At 45.2% G+C, this 16,842-nt stretch overlaps 1 protein-coding gene across 3 annotated transcripts in view; it reads right to left on the bottom strand.

Annotated features, from left to right (window-relative positions):
* CRYZL1 (crystallin zeta like 1) overlaps positions 1 to 16,842 on the bottom strand; it is a 221,858-nt gene that overhangs the window by 75,588 nt on the left and 129,428 nt on the right. For all 3 annotated transcript variants that reach the window (XM_086935343.1, XM_086935341.1, XM_086935342.1), the window contains exon 6: positions 16,118 to 16,186. In XM_086935343.1, coding sequence (XP_086791469.1) covers positions 16,118 to 16,186 — 69 coding nt within the window. The remainder of the gene's footprint in view (positions 1 to 16,117; positions 16,187 to 16,842) is intronic.

Genomic DNA, 16,842 nt, shown 5'->3' on the forward strand with positions numbered 1-16,842 from the left:
CGAGAGATTAAAGATATGTTACTCATGGGCGATTACACGTATACAGATATTATGAAAATGTTAAAGGTACTGTTGCCTGCTGGAATTTACGAGAAACTAAAAGAGAAAGAATGGGAGGTGGGAGACACAAAGATTGATTGGGCTGCATTAGAAGTTGAAGAAAATGGTCGTACCGCAGGTTTAGGCCTTGGGGATAAAGCTAAAGCATTACCAGGTTTATTAGTACAGGTTTTGCCTAGACTGTTAACAACTAAAAAGGAAGACTGGGACGCAATCTCAGCCTGTAAACAGAAACACGATGAAGACACTAGTGATTTTTATTCTAGATTCGAGAAATGTTTTATTATTAACAGTGGCCTGAAAACAAGTAGCGAGTCATACCCACACCTCTTTGTATCAAAATTAGTCGAGAATTCCCTGCCTCAAGTTAAGAACCGTGTTTTGAAAGTAGAAAGTACATGGCAAGCAAATACGCCGTCCCAAATGTTACAAATGTTACAGTACCACCAGAATAGAATCAGGGAAGAACAAGATCACGAACAGAGACGTATGAAAGATACGAAAATGAAAATGTTAGTTGCTCAGTCAGTTCCAGCTGACGGTCAGAAAAAGGGTATGACACAGTCAAATAATACGGAGGCTCCCGTTAAAGGGACATGCAACTATTGTAAACAGCCAGGTCACTATGTGAATGAATGTACGGTTCTGAAATACAATATAGCAACAGGAAAAACTAAAGAGAGACCATATCAGCCTAGACAGGACCAGGTCCAACACCAGGTTCAGCAACATATTCCACAGAATGTACAGCCAATGCCTGCTCCACAACAGACAGGACAGACAGTAGCGGTACCACATGCACAGCCCATTGCCGCGACACAGCAAGTTTCACAGCAGATGTACCAGTATGCACAATCTGATTACCCCGATTATCAGCGATACTCATGAAACAGCCTAGAGAGGGAGGTTGGCTTGCCTCTCATTGAAGTTCCTGTAGATCAAGTGGGTCCTTATGTACATAGTCAAGTATTAGGAAAAGATAGAAAGTTTTTGATTGACACAGGGGCAAGCCGAACAACAATAAGTCACGACGAGGTTCCAGGGGCACCCCTCTCAGGCTCACAGAATGTTTCCCTTGGATTTTCAGGACAGCCCATTGTTAATGAAGTATCGAAACCTGTTCCCCTAGCAGTTGGTCCATTATCACGTACTACAGACTTATTGCTCACAAAGTCATGTCCAGAAAACTTGTTAGGTATCAAGACACTGAAAGCTCTAGGAGCTGTAATATGTTGTTCTCCGGAAGGAGTGAGACTGTTTTTGCGTGACTTCAAGGGTCACTATGTATTACGAGATTTTGATGTCAGATTGAAAAATGTACCAGAACATTTGTGGGCGCAAGGCCCAACTGATGTAGGTTGGATGCACATTACACCATACCGAGTTACACTCAAGCCAGGAGTTGTACTGCCCCGAATCCGACAATACAAGTTACCACCCGATGCTGTAGTGGCTTTACTGGAAATCATTGAAGAGCTCATTGCACAGGGAGTGGTTGTAGAAACCGACTCCAATCTATGTAATTCCCCTATCATTCCGATTCGTAAACGTACTGACCCGAATGCACCTCCAGTTTACCGGTTGGTGATTGATTTACGAGAATTAAATAAATGCATTGTACCACAGTACCCTGTGGTCCCCGACATCTCATCATTATTGACTGCTATTGATTCAGAGGCGACGTTCTTTACTGTAATTGACCTCAAGAACGCCTTCTTCAGTGTCCCCATTGATCCGGAGAGCCAATACCTTTTCGGATTCTGTTTAAATGGCCGTAGCTTCAAATTTGCACGCGCACCTCAAGGATTCACAGAAAGCCCCAGCATCTACAGCCAAGCATTAAAAAGACAACTTGACAGTATTCACATGCCAGTTAACACTGCCCTACTCCAGTACGTCGATGATCTGTTGATCACCGCCCGTAGCGAACCTGAATGTGAACATGCATCACTGACGGTTTTGCATTTCTTGGCCGACAAGGGACACAAGGTGTCCCCTTCAAAGTTACAATTCTGTGTTCAGCAAGTGGTGTACCTTGGGCACTTGCTGTCCAAGAGGGGGAGACAGCTAACACCTGACCGCATTGAGTTAATTGCACACCTACCGCAACCCAAGACACAGAAGGAAGTGCGGGCCTTCATTGGCCTCACCTCTTACTGCAGGCAATGGATTCCCCAGTACGCATTTCTAGCCAAGCCACTTATACAGTTGACAACACAGGAGGCAGCGACTTCGACTGTCCTCCCTTGGACTCAGGAACACACACAGGCTTTTTATGAATTAAAGAAAGCATTATGTCAAGCACCAGTTTTAGCAACACCATGTTACAGCAAACCTTTTACACTTTTCGTTACAGAACGTGATGGCACGGCATTATCTGTCCTCACACAAGACCAAGCAGGTTCACATAAGCCTTGTGCTTATTTTTCGAGTACATTAGACCCAGTAGCCCAGGCCCTGCCTGCGTGCTTAAAATCAGTTGCAGCGACAGCCTTAGCAATCCGACAAAGTGATTCCATAGTGTTAGGACATCCCCTGACAGTACAAGTTCCACACTCTGTGGAAGTTCTTTTAAACAGAACCCAGACTCAACACTTGACTATAGCACGACTGACAGGTTATGAATTGACATTGTTCCAGCCACACATAGAAATCAGACGCTGCAATATACTCAATCCTGCCACATTGTTACCCTCGAACATAACAGATCCAGCTCCACATGACTGTATAGAGATCATTAATACAGTAACAAAGCCCCGACGAGACTTGACAGATGTTGCACTGACTAACCCAGACCTGACACTTTACGTGGATGGTTCATGTATGAGAACAAGCACAGGAGAATTAGTGGCCGCATATGCAGTGACCACTGAAACTGAAGTCAAAGAAACACAACGTATTGATACACTGTCTGCTCAAGCTGCAGAGCTCATTGCTCTGACTCGAACCTGTATAGTAGCTAAGAACAGGAATGTTAACATATACACAGACTCACGTTATGCATTTGGAGTCGTACACGACGACAGATGTTGACTGTAATATGCTGACAGATTACCTTGCCTCCTTGATGTCTGCACTACAATCTTGTCGTTCACAGGTGGCTGCAGCCTTTCCTGACAATACCGAGGTGAAGCCACACGAGATCGTCCCTGGGGACCATGTCTTTGTTCGGAATTTCGACAGGAGGAGTCCGCTGGAGCCCCGCTGGCAGGAGCCGAAGCTTGTTTTATTAACTACAAGGACAGCAGTGAGGGTGGAGGGCCGCAAGGGCTGGCTCCACTCAAGTCATATAAAAAAATATCATGGACTGCCGCCAGAGTCAGACTCCCAGCCCGGCCCCATTCCAGAGACTGATACTAAACTCCCACTGGTAGAGAAAACTCCTCAGCAGGAGTACCGCATGAAGTTGAGGTCTAGCAAGTCAGACAGTTTAATTGTTTAAGTCCTCCCCTAGGTGAAGCGGTTAGACAGGTTCCTGACATGTACAAGTTAGACCCCAATAGAGAGAGAGATAGACAGAAACAGCTCAAGAAACGAGAATATTGTAAATCTCTTCGTAGTCACTGCATCGTGACATTATTGATTATGTTTTTTCTGAGTCTTACGATTATTGCTGCAAGTTTATTGTTACACATGTATTTTCCTATTTCCTTACATGCACATCTTTTTCCAAATAGCACTGTCGAGCATACTTTCAGTGAATTACCCCCGCACGAGTTATCTTACCGGCTTGCGCTGCGCAACAATACTTTTATCAGTATGTTACATCATTCCCATCAGACCAGCAATGCTACCAATTGTTGGATATGTGGCCGACTTTCTCCCTATCAGAAATACAAGGGAGTCCTGCCCCTCTTCCCGTATCCGTTCACACATAATGGTTCCTGTGGTGCCTGATTTAGTTTAATTAATTCTTTAGATTCTGATTCCATAGTCTACCAAGGCAGTTGGGTATGGGGAAATCTGAACACAGTTCTGCATAAAGCATGTTATCCTAACAAGGAGGGTCTTCCACAAAGGACAGGGACTGATCTAGAAAATGAAGTATATGGATTAGGTAATTATACACTTAACCTCATGATTCTGAATGTCCAGTCCGATACAGGCCCAGACTTACCCTCTATGTCAGTATTACCAGTCAAAGGCGAATTATGTGTCAGAAAGAATGGTTCGGTACCCCTAGGTCATAGTAAATGTACTACTGTGATCGAATTCAGTGATAAAGGCAAGTCTACATTCAAAGCTACCCGCCATTCCTATTTCATTTGTGGTCAAACAGCCTATATACGTTTGCCACTTGATTGGGATGGGACATGTTACATTGCATTCCTTCTGCCACCTGTTTTTCTAGCTCCACCTGATTATCATAAGAACTCCCGTCTAATACCTAATAGACCCAAAAGAGAACTCCCGATTGTCGACTATACTGAAACGGCATGGGAAACATATACAGATTTCAATAAAGGTTTCTTTCCCTATTTAGGAGCTATCTTCAATAGCAAATCAATACGTCACTTGACCAGAACCCTTGAAGCAGTGGTAAATGAAACTACTTCCGCCCTAGGCAACTTAACAGAGGAACAGTCTGCTATGAGACTTGTTGTCCTTCAAAATCGTCTTGTTCTTGACGTCATCCTGGCCGATAGGGGCGGAGCCTGTAGAGTCATCGGATCGAGTTGCTGTGTTTTCATTCCAGAAAACGCACCGTCAGTATATAAAGCCATAACCCGCCTCCATAAGATTGCAAGTCAGATACACCAGAATCCAGGTACCTGGACTTGGTCCGGTTGGTTCTGGAGCGTGTTATCAGCCTGGGGATGGAAAGTCCTATCCTTCCTCGGAATAGCCCTTCTCATAGTATTCAGTTGTTGTCTATGTATACAGTGTGGGCCAGCGATTTGCGGCTTGTGCGCCACATCATGTTTTCCTCATCCAAGTCCACGTTCTAAATCCCGCCTGAAAAAGGAAGAGCAAATGATGTTATATAAACAAATAGATGGACTAATGAAGATTGATATATCATGAAGGGTCCGTAGGGGACAAGGAGGGAATGAGGTAATATGAATTTTTATGGTCAATTGTGTCCCCTAACGTGAACCCCACCGTCTCCATGTACGAGCTTAAAGTGCATGTAACTTCCCTCCTCGACCTGCTATGAAGACGCAAATACATTTGCGTCCAACTTTAATATGTCCTCTTTCAGATCCACCATGAATGGATCGATAATTCAGTTCCTAAGTATGCCTTGCCAACGTCTTTTCATGGTGTACTTCCACGTTTTCCTAGCCCTGCAGAGCTAGGCCCTGATTTCTGCCATCGAGCCTTTTCTGCTCTCTGCCTCCTGAAAGCTGCAACGTGGGATACATCCCTGACATCTGTCCTACTCCCTGCATGGCGAGCGGTGCCCGGCTCGGCCTGCTTGCCTGCCAAAGACAGTATTTTGCCTTCAAGTTATCAGTATAGCCGAGTTCAGCTCCTTGAAAACACATTCCAGTCTAGCAGAATAGATAAACATTTCCCCGGCTGCAGAGCAAAGGGCCCGGCCTTTCTGTCTCCATGCAAGTAATTCATTGCTCCTGTTACCATGGTAGGCCCATGGCCCCTCGCATTACACGCAGACACGTAGTCACATATGCACGCATTAATAGTCAGTATAGAGTAGCCTCTGCCCAAGAGACCTTTCTTTCTAGATAATATAGTTCCCCAAACACAAGATATCAGATATGATTTAGGAACGAGTCGATCTGACATGCCAGACTTCTGTCTCTTTCTTCTAGTGCTAAATGTCAAATCCCCTGCACCCTCCAGCCTCACGTCAGTCACACGTCATGCTGCTGCGCGCGCATCCTTGCTACAGATTTCTGCTGACATTGCAAGATTCCACTATGTATCCACCCACTTGTGACACTTTCATGTGACGTTTCTAGCACACACCTCTGTGTACGCCCTCGTGCACGCCTTTCTGTTACGTACATGTGTTCTTATCTCGTTTCTCTCAGCTGTTACGCCTTCTGTATCCATCACCATTATATGCATTTACTATATATATTGTATTCTGTTAATAAAGTATTGTCTATCCCTTCCTGATCCTTAATGGTGAAAGGAACATGATACCCTGGTTCGAACCATTCCATTTTATGGAATAAAACCCTTATAAACTCAGATATCATGGATTCTGCCTCTTATTTCCGATTGGGTTATTTTATTGGACTTTACTGCATAGAAATTCCGACGGTAAATATTTATTTACCACACAGGTCCCATCGCTTGAATGTCCGCCCGGTCATCCATACGTTGATCTTTAGTGTTCCTGCCCGAGCGGCGGGGTTGAGAAGTCGGTCTCCAGCCGTCCAGCCAGTCTCGGGCTACTTCCGGATTGTCAAAAAACAATGTCTTGTTTTCCGCCACCACCCGCAGTTTAGCTGGGAACAACATGGAGTACGGGATCTCCCTCTGTCTCAATTCTTTTTTAATTTCCAGAAATGTCTTCCGCTTACGGGCCACCTCCGCTGTGTAGTCCGGGAAGAAGGCCAGAGTGGAGTTCTGGATCTTCACTGGAGGGGATACTCTTGCTGCCTGTAGGATGGCATCCCTGTCCCAGAAGTTAAATAGTCTCGCTAAAATAGGTCTCGGAGATGCCCCTTGTTTTGGCCGTCCTCCGGCACTCTATGCGCCCTCTCGACAGAGAAGAAGGTTGACAGACCCTTAGGTTGGAGTTTTGATTTAATCAAGTCTTCCACGAATAGATCAGTTGCCCTGGTACCTTCAGATTCCGGAACTCCGAGGATTCTTATGTTGTTCCTTCGGGAGCGCCCTTCTTGGTCGTTCAGCTTTTCTTTCAGCGCTTTGTTCTCTGCCGTTATTTTCTCCATCGCCGTTTGTAGTTCAGACACATCCTCCACCAACGATTTTGTGACCAGTTCCAGCGATCCCACTTTTTCAGCCATTTTATGGAGATCTGCTCGTATGAGAGTTATCTCTGTGGAAATGGAGCCCACCGTGGTCTGTACCTGCGTTAGTGCCCGCATCACATCGTCCAGTGTTGCCTTTTTCACCCCTGCGCCATCTGCCGTCCTCGTGGCGTTCAATCTTCCGTCCGCTGGGGGTGAGGCATTTTTGACGCAGGCGTTTAGCCCAATGCGAGTTTGTGTCGTGCCACTTTTGGAGCCTTTACCCGCCATAGTGTCTACTGTTCCTATATAGTTTATCAGTACCGGATGGTATTTCCAAGGAACAATCCAGGGGAGGGGGTGTTGCCGTGTGTTCCCCATCTAGCTGTCACTCAGGCTCTTGCCCCGCGTTTCTACGCTCAGTCAGCCGGGTCTCGGTTGGGGCGGGCTCCGCACGTGGCTCCCTCAGATCTCTATGGTACCGCAGTATATGCGCTCATGGCGGGCATCTGGTCTTTCACATACGGTCATGCAGCAGTGTTCCTATTCAGGGCCGCGTGGCTTAGGGTAGAGGCGTTTCTGATGATGGCACCTTTCTTCGTTGTCCTTATCAGGATTGCGCCCTGCAATTAGATTTAGTGATGCTCAGCTGTTTGGTCGGGCCAGTTGCGAGTCACGGCGCTTCAGCGGTTCCCTTTGTCTGCCTGCGCCGATTGCTCTGGTGTGCCACCTGTATCCCTGACTGGCCGGACTTGTGTTAGTCCCATCCGAGCCAGTCAGCAAGTTCCCAGCAATCGTTTCGGTCACCGCCGCCTCCAGGCTCGTATCCGCTGTCTAAGCCTCAAATACTACCGACCTCGCCCGTCACTCAGCCAGGCTCGCCGCGGGGGGAGTGGGGGGGGGATCTCTCTGGATATGTCCGCCGCCCTCGCGGTCTCTGGTATGCTCTATTGCCCCCCGCGTCGGAACCCGGCCGCCCGGACGTGTCTTCTTCAAGTATAGTGTATTGGCGGCGGCTTTCTCTGCTGCTCCACCGCCGATGGTCCGCTACCTGCCGAGGCACTTCTCCGTCACAATCAGGGTCGCTGCAGCATTCTTGTGGTTCGCCGCGATCCCCACCTTCCGGTCACCAGGCTCTTCCAGTTCTTCCCAACCGGCTTGGTGTCACTTCCGGTCGGCTTCCCCGATCACTGGAGTCCCCTGGTCCTGGTCAGCTCCCGGGCCGTTGGGACACTTGATCGTATCTCCGCCGTCCGATGTCGGATTCGTGTCGGAGTTCTTGCCGCCAGCACTGCCCGGTCCTAGGCCTCCGGTTCCTCCTTCAGAGTTCGTTATTAGCCACGGATTAGGCTACGGATTTTAGGAGAGGCCGCTTCTCTCTCGGAGCTGGTCCTCTAAGCTGCCGCCATGTTCGGCTGCTAGCCACGCCCCCCTTTCTCACAATTTTTAGGTTCATGAGGCTTATAACTATTAGGCATTTATGTAATGTCCTGATGATGATCCCAGCTATCTAAATGTGGGATTGAAACGCTGTCATGTGCCATATACAGTGTGTAAACCATGTACTGTGTTGATGTAATGGTGCATTTTTGAATATCTGTTCACATTGAGATCTAATGAACAACTGAAGCTTTTTTTGCCTAAAAAGCCCTTTCTGTCTCACTTTGAATGTACGAAAGTGTTCTTGTATAATTGAGGTACAGGCTTGTGCCCCACATTGTGAGAGTGTCTAAGGATATTCTCTGTGTATTTTGCTTTATACTATAAATATACTTGCTGACCACTGTCCGGCTGGACAAGTCACTTTAATACAGAATCCACTGTGTCTGTATTCATTTACATGATTCTTTCTTGCACAGGACCATTGTTGTTTTCCAAAGATTCTTCCCTAAGATCCTTTGCTGATCTACTTAGGGTCCCTTGTTGTTTATAAACATACGTTGTATAATACTATTCATAGTTGGGTGCCCCCGTCTTCCTTCTACAAGTAGAAGCTGTGTCTTTTGCAGTACTACTCTTGCGCACTTGCCAGCTTCGATAAGATCATACAGCTGCATTTGCAATTTGGCGAAGGAGTGCATCAGGAAGAAGGAGCGCATCAACAGGACTGGCAGCGCAGAGAACAGATTCAACAGCCATGGAAGGGTAGCATTTTGGCAATGACTATCTAGCCCACTGACGAAGGAGGCAGCGAGCACAAGAGGGGCAAGGACCGTTTTGAAGTTGCAAGTATCCTACCCAGGTTGTATTTCATTAAGTCATCATTATCATGATAAACGTGTACTCCAAGGTATTTAAACGTATTAGCCACCCAAGTCAGCCCATGGACTTGCCGTGCGATAACAGTTTTTCTTAAGAGGAAAAAGGCAGGACTTGGTCGAGTTCACTTTAAATAACGATTGTTCCTGAGAGCTGTCTAGCGCTGCCATGAGGCGTCGCTGGGCTTGCGCAAAAACACTAGTGCGTCATCCACGTATAGATATCTGTTACTTGCTTTTGTGGGGGATACCCCACACCAAAGCTCTTTGACGCAACAAGCATGTCAAATGACAGCCCTGTTGCATGCCACGCACTATATCAGGTTCTGCCGATATGACCTGCCCAACAAGCACCCTGGTCAGAGGTTTCCTGTACAGCAACCACACCCATCGCAGGTACACCGTACCAATACCATAACCTCCAACATCAAGTCAAAGTAGGGTCAACTGAGCGTATTAAATGCTTTCTCGATGTTGAAGGACACTGCAAAAGTTTTCCCACTCAGTGTCTCTACCTGGTCCATCATAGTGAACAATGTATACACATTGAGAAAGGTGCTCCATGTGTCGATGAAACCGTTTTGGACTGCATGAATTAGTGCCGTCAGCAAGGGTAGCAGCCTATTCACGAGGACGCGGCTCAAGATCTTATCATCTTGATTGTGGCGGGACAGAGGCTGTTCAGAGCGAAAGTCCAATGGGGCCCTCCTGCTTCTTAGGGAGCATCACAATAAGGGCCTCTCTCATAGATCTAGGGGAGTTCTCCTTTGCCAAAGGGGCAAGGGTCCCCGGAGCATAGCCAGTAGCCTGGCCTGGATTGAAGCTGGTGCGCCGAAGAGAAATAGGAATATTGCCTTTTAGCAGTAATTTTCCACTGAAAAGGTGTTTTTTGGTTTGCTAAAACCTTATAACTTTTTAAACAAACATGCCTGAAATTAACCATAGAGTTAGTGCATTCTATGCATGTCAAGTTTAATACAGATCTAAGTAGGAAGGGAAAAGGTAAAAGTTAAGGTCAGAAAAGTTGAGTTTCCCATGCAAGGTCCTACAGGAATTTTTATTAAGTTACAATAAAAACTGCAAAAATGTATAACACCAAACTTGTCATGAAACTAAAACTTTCCTAAGAATAGGGTCTTGTTGTGGCTTGGTATAAATTTGCTCAGTTTCCTTACAGATATTTGAGATTTTAAAATGTCGTGGTAGGCTTTAAATGTTTAATCTATTGTATATCATGACCGATAATTTCTGTGGACTGAGGTGTGTGAAGGATTCACAGATCCGAAATGTGAAAAATATACTTATCTGATTGGATGAGAAATCGTTTTTGCCTATTGGCACAAAGGCCTGGTCCCCCTTCGCATTGTCCACAACCTGGTTCTGTACCCAGGCACACAGCGTACGACCAAAGGCTTTGTGCAGTTGGTTTGGGTTGTGGACTGACACTGAGCTTGGATTTGCTAACCACTGCTGACCATTTCCTCATCTCCCTATGACTCTGTGTAAAAGGCCCTTTACTTCAATGTTCTCACCCGACTTCAATGAAGCGCCCATGGCACAAATTAGACCATGACACCTTTACAGCTTTACCGCCAGAATGGCCAACGGACATAGAGGCAGCTGATGTGGCCTTCCGGGGACGGGTCAACAAAGCACTGGACAGCTGCATTCCGGCAAAAGTGACACATGCCAAGTGTATACAAACTAAAGCCTGGTATGATGAGTCTCTGATTGCGGAAAAGAAAAAGTGTAAGATTCCAGAACGGGCCTGGAGGCGATCCTACGATCCCATAGCAAAAGCAAACTACAGGAACGCAGTCAAGCATACCATAAATTGGTCCGGAAGACCAAGGCGGCGTAATATGCCAACATGATCCCTACTAGCAGCCACACAACCATCTTCGCACACTTTAAAGAAATGCTAAAAACCCATCCGCTGCTAACAGCGCCATATCCTCCAATTCTCAATGTGAGACATTGGCCAAATTCTTTATCAGTAAGGTGAAGCAAATCTACAGTACATTCTGCCAGGGGAATGTTTCCTCTGGCCTTTGTGAGAGTCCATTCTCGGACTATGCGACTCACTCCCTCCATGTCCTCCCGCTCTTGTCCCCAAAAGACATGGAGACCCTGTCGGCCAAGGTAAAGTCAGAATCTCAATCAGAATCAATAGGTCACTACTATTGGCGGCGATTTCCAAGCCCTGAAAACATGCAAAAGTATTTACCCTGTTAAAAAAAAACGACAATAGACACGTCACTGCTGGAAAACTTTCGCCTGATATCTCTGCTCCCCTTTTTTGCTAAAATCATGTAATCTAATATCAACACAATCCTGACTCAAAATCTAGAAGTAAACTCAATCCTAGACATGTCACAAAACGGTTTCCGTCCCAGACATAGCACTGAATCTGCTTTACTTGAGGTTAAGGAGCAGGAACGGTCCGCCTTGGATGAGGGCAGAACTTCGGCATTGATCCTGCTCGATCTGAGCGTGGCCTTCGACACGGTCTTCCATAAGATCCTGCTACACTGGCTAGGGGAGATCGGTATCAATGGCAAGGCCCTCACCTGGTTCTCATCCTTTTTGACCGATCGGTCTTTCCAGGTCTCTGCTCCCATTTTCACCTCCTGTGCCCACCCTCTCTGCTGTGGTGTAGCTCCGGGTTCCGCCCTGAGCCCACTCTATTTAATATTTATATCCGCCCTTTGGCTCTCATGGTCAAAGCCCGGAACATCGTCCTGGTATCATACGCTGAAGAAACTCAGCTGGTGTTCACCTTCTCCAGCAACCCGAACCATGATTATGAAATTCCATGGTGATCTCACGGTCATCTCTGAATGGATGGCAGACAACTATCTACAACTAAATTCCACCAAATTAGAGTGGCTCCTGGTGGGCAGAGATACCCAACTGTGGGGCAGTCAATGATGGCCCGTGGCCCTTGGAGCAACCCCTCAACCTAAATCTATGGTCAAGAACTTAGGAGTGCTGGTGGCTGGTGCCCTTTTATTTGAGGGCCACGCTAAAGCAGTGGCAGGTATTTGCTTTGGTCTTCTACGCGGCCTGAAGCCTATCCTGGGACTTTTCGACACACCTACCCGACAGATGATCGTCCAATCCACCGTGCTGTCAAGGCTAGACTACTGCAATGGGTTGCTATTAGGCATTAATAAATCTGTGGCTAAAAGACTTCAATGGGCCCAGAACGCGACGGCCCATATTTGCATTACCTAAGCACAGCCATGTCTCATATCTTCTTTGCCGGCTCCACTGGCCACCTATAGAGCAGAGTCTATTTCAAAGCTCTCTGTATGACTCACAAGTTCTTCTATGACCTTGGTCCTCAAATCCTGAGCGATTTGTGCTCTCCGTACGTTCTGGCACGGGCCTTGGTCTCTGCGGATCTGCATCAGGCTCGTGTACCACGGTTGCGCAGGACAAGAGCAAGGGGACGCTCATTTAGGGCACTGGCACCTGCCCGCAGCACGCCAGAATACTGGAGCTTTAGGAAAATTATCAAGACGTGGCTATTCTCCAGTCACTAGCTTCTCGACATCTGTTATGCTAGACATAGCACTGGGACGCCTTGTTGCTGGGGCAGCCATGCGCTCTATAAATCCATCTAACATAACATAACATAACATAGGGGAAGGCTTATGCAGCGAGGGTTTCTTGTAAGATGGGTTGGAAGAAGGGCCTGGCTGTAAGGCTGAATGCTGAAGGGTTCAACTGTTGGGGATGTTGGATGCAGGGTCTGACCACAGCTTAGATTCTGTGAACAACTTCTACTCCACACAGCCTTTCGCTGTGTGCAAGGGAGTTGACTGCAAAGGAGGTTTGTGACAGCTCAGGCCAACCCTTGCCACTAATGCAAAGGCCATGAGAAGCAAAGGTTGATTGCACATACTTAGAGTGCAATGCCTAACTGCAGAACAAGCCCTGTAGCCAAGACCTGCTGTGATGTCATTAATAACATTAGTAGAGATTTTACCAGTGATATCATCAATAAGGGCATTTCAGATGTCCTCAGTGATGTGTGAGGTTATTAAAAGCACATATGTTAATATCTTATGAACAAAATAATCCACAACTTATTCCTAACTAATTCTTTTCAGTGAAACATGGGTGTATATACACAGGGAGGTGGCCACCAGAACCTGAGCATGGAGTCTGTAGGCATTTGGCTTTCATCTAATTACATACTCTGCGGCCGGTGAGGGGCAAAGGTGTGCCTCGATCACAGCACAAAAAAGGTACAGTAAAGCAGTCTGGGATGTGCCTTAGGGCTGAATGCGGAAAAGTGAATTTTGAGAGATCTGTTTGCTAATGTGGAAAATGATTCTAGCATACATTACCTGAAAGAACTGTAGACATGCAGGTTTGTTGTGTACAAAATATTAATAAATGCACCCAGCCTTTTCCCCTATGAAATACTATGAAAATGATTTCAACTACAATAATGCACTGGCATGGATGCTAGTAGGGGGATAATGTATTTCACTGAAAAACACAAAGGTTAAAGTAAGCGTTTTAGTTAGCTGAAATTGCCAGGTAAACACATAAAATCTAAAGCTAATAGAACACTGTAATTCACCAGTTATAGTTAACTAAAGTAACCATGACTTGAACACTTGCTATTCAGAGTAATGTGATTAATGCAGTCATGTCAGATGTCATCAGTAATGTTATCAATAAATATGTCATGACTGATGCAATATGTGAGGTCATAATCAGTGCATGGCATGTGCGTAGCTTCTGGTCCCACATAGGGTTAGGTGCAGGCCCTGCTCCAAAACCTCCCGCCTACGGCTAACCTCCTCATTGCATGCCAACCAAAACTCGGTCCTAGCTATACCTACACACAGTGATATATAGATAATTTCTTATGTAAACTAGGTCCTAACTAACCTGCTGTCAACCGCCAGTAGGATATATATATATAATGCAAGAAATGACTGAAAATATATAGCCCGACGCATATCGGAGCACTCGTCTCCTTTTCACGGATCAGGTCTCAAGACCACTAATCATGTTTAAATCAAACAGTGTGCTTGATTTCTTCAGAGCATGAACAGTGAAAACATACTGTAACATGGAGCCCAGGTGAACCAACACATTTCGGCCATTTTGAAACTGCTCCTTAATGCCGGTTACATCTTTAACTACGATCATAAACCAGGTTACAAACCTGTCAAGAAGCTATTTTATAGTTTATATGTACTGCTAAGACCAGCTTGGGTGGGAGATGGGCATTTTCTTTTTCTTTTAAAGTAATTTTAACGTATTACAACAAGAACACAAATATAGTAATAATATGTCCGAACTACTGTTTTCCACTCAAATACAACCATTAAGTCTATTTTCATGGTGTATATCGCATTCATACATTTTTTTTAAAGTAATTTTAACGTATTACAACAAAAACACAAAAAAATATGAATGCGATATACACCATGAAAATAGACTCAATGGTTGTATTTGAGTGGAAAACAGTAATTGGGCCATATTATTACTATCATTTTGCAAATGGGTAAATCGTCACACATCCTCTATTATAACCTGCACATACTAGCTCAAAATTGTTAAATACATATTGTGTGTCCTTATTTAAACAAAAAAAAATTCATAATTAAATCATGATATCCCAACGTTACTCCTTATACAGTTATATTTGGGAAACCATCCCACAGTAGTGTCTTAATACGAGCAGCTCCACCCTTGAGAGGTAAATGGCCTATTATATTGAAAATATATCCTGATCTTACACTTAAAGATCAGGGTTCGGAAAACAGCCTCGATACGGTATATGGACTGATCATATCAAATACATGAATACAGGAGCAGGTGAATCCCAAACGTTTTAAACAAGGGGAACTCCAAACATATGAACCCGGTCGTGTCCCCGTGCCTTCTTGTAATCAGGCAAACCAAGGGGAAGGGATGGGAAGAACTTTACAAAAAACACCCTAAGCAGTACCCCTGTAAAGCAAAAAAAAAAAAAAAAAGCTGACAATCAAGCCCAAGTGGGCAAATAAAAGGGCATGCCAACCAGCAGAAATAAACAAAACGGGTTCCCATTGTTACCACTCGTGAGACAAAGGATGCATTAGCTTAGGTTATATTTTCAATACAAAAGGCCATTGACTAGGCAGTAAAGTGCTCATTCCTGAATAGTTGGTGCTAAATGAAGGTCAAAAGTTCAAATTCCAACAGGGCCAATTCAACCTTTGGTCTTCTGAAAGCCTGAGAAATTGAGTACAGTTAATAGTAACACGGTAAGACAGCACTTTGAAAAGACAGTAAGTGTTGTAGTGCTTATATAGCGCACAATCACCCCAAGGGGTATCACAGCGCTGTACACATACCACTCTGGAACCCCTCCTGGCCTTTCCATGTGAAGTGCCCACTCCTGGGCCCCCCATGGTGAGGCCAGGCATCCTGGCGCTGTTGGGGCCGTTGTGGAGATTAAGCAAGCTATTGCCCAGAGTTGCAGCGTGGGACCCATGATTAGAATAGGCACCGAGGTGAGAATTGTCAGGTCCGGGGAAATTTAGCCCAAGACCCGCCTAAGGCGGGAATTGAACCCTGGTCCCGGCAAGACCTCTGCATCAGGGTCTGCCACTCTAACCATTGAGCCACACTTCTCCACAGTACTATATGAAAATCAAATTGGCCTATTTAGGGCGTGATTCAAACACAGCGCATCCTAACTCAAAGGAAGCAAAAGCTACCACTAAGTTTTTCTGATGTCTTTGGAACAGTAGAATATAAGTCAACACCCTGTATCCTAAATTATGTTTACTCAGCTTCCAATTTTCCATTTTTTTACACTATATTTATTATATGGTATAGTGACCAATCATCATTATGCAACTGTTTCAAAGCACAAGTGTATGAAAATCTTACCAAAATACTGCTCGTGAGCAACAATTATTTCATAGAGTCCAGACTCCTTAGAATCCAGGGGCAAAATTCCTACAAAACAAAACAGAAACAGCTTGTGAAATGCAAATACAAATACAATAGGAATATCCTTTTGACAATAATTTGTACCAACCTATTGTTTTGTAAATCTGTTTATTGGACAAATAAGAAGCACATATAATCAGCAGGATTAAAAAAGAACTCTGAATTATAAGCAACCCCTCAAGATGTATATACAGGAGGCAGGAACAGAGGGAGTTTCATAATTAAAAGATATCCACTAGAATAATACATTCCATCATACCTAGGCCATATGGAAGTGAAAATCAGACAAACCGAATGAACAATAAAAAGCAGAACAAGCAATGAAGCTTTCGGTCTGATTTTCATTGTCCATGGTGGGTAGGCTGTTTGAAGCTGGTCTGCTGAGGAGGTTCTCTGAACTGAGAAAGGTTTTAGTTTCCCAGTAAGTAGGTTCTTAATATACATAGGCCTGATGGGGGTTGCTCATTTGACCTAACGGATGACAATCATGTGATACTGCAGGCAATCCTATTTCAAGAGGCTACGAGGAAAGCAGTAACACACTTCTATGGGGCATTATCTGCGCTACAGAGATCCAAAATGGACAACCTATAGGACAGATAGTCTTTGGAACTGGGGAGGGGGCTTGACTCGCAACATGTGAGATACGATTCCATCTTACC

The sequence above is a fragment of the Lissotriton vulgaris genome, chromosome 8 (genome assembly GCF_964263255.1).
Source record: "Lissotriton vulgaris chromosome 8, aLisVul1.2, whole genome shotgun sequence".
NCBI classification, from domain to species: domain Eukaryota; kingdom Metazoa; phylum Chordata; class Amphibia; order Caudata; family Salamandridae; genus Lissotriton; species Lissotriton vulgaris.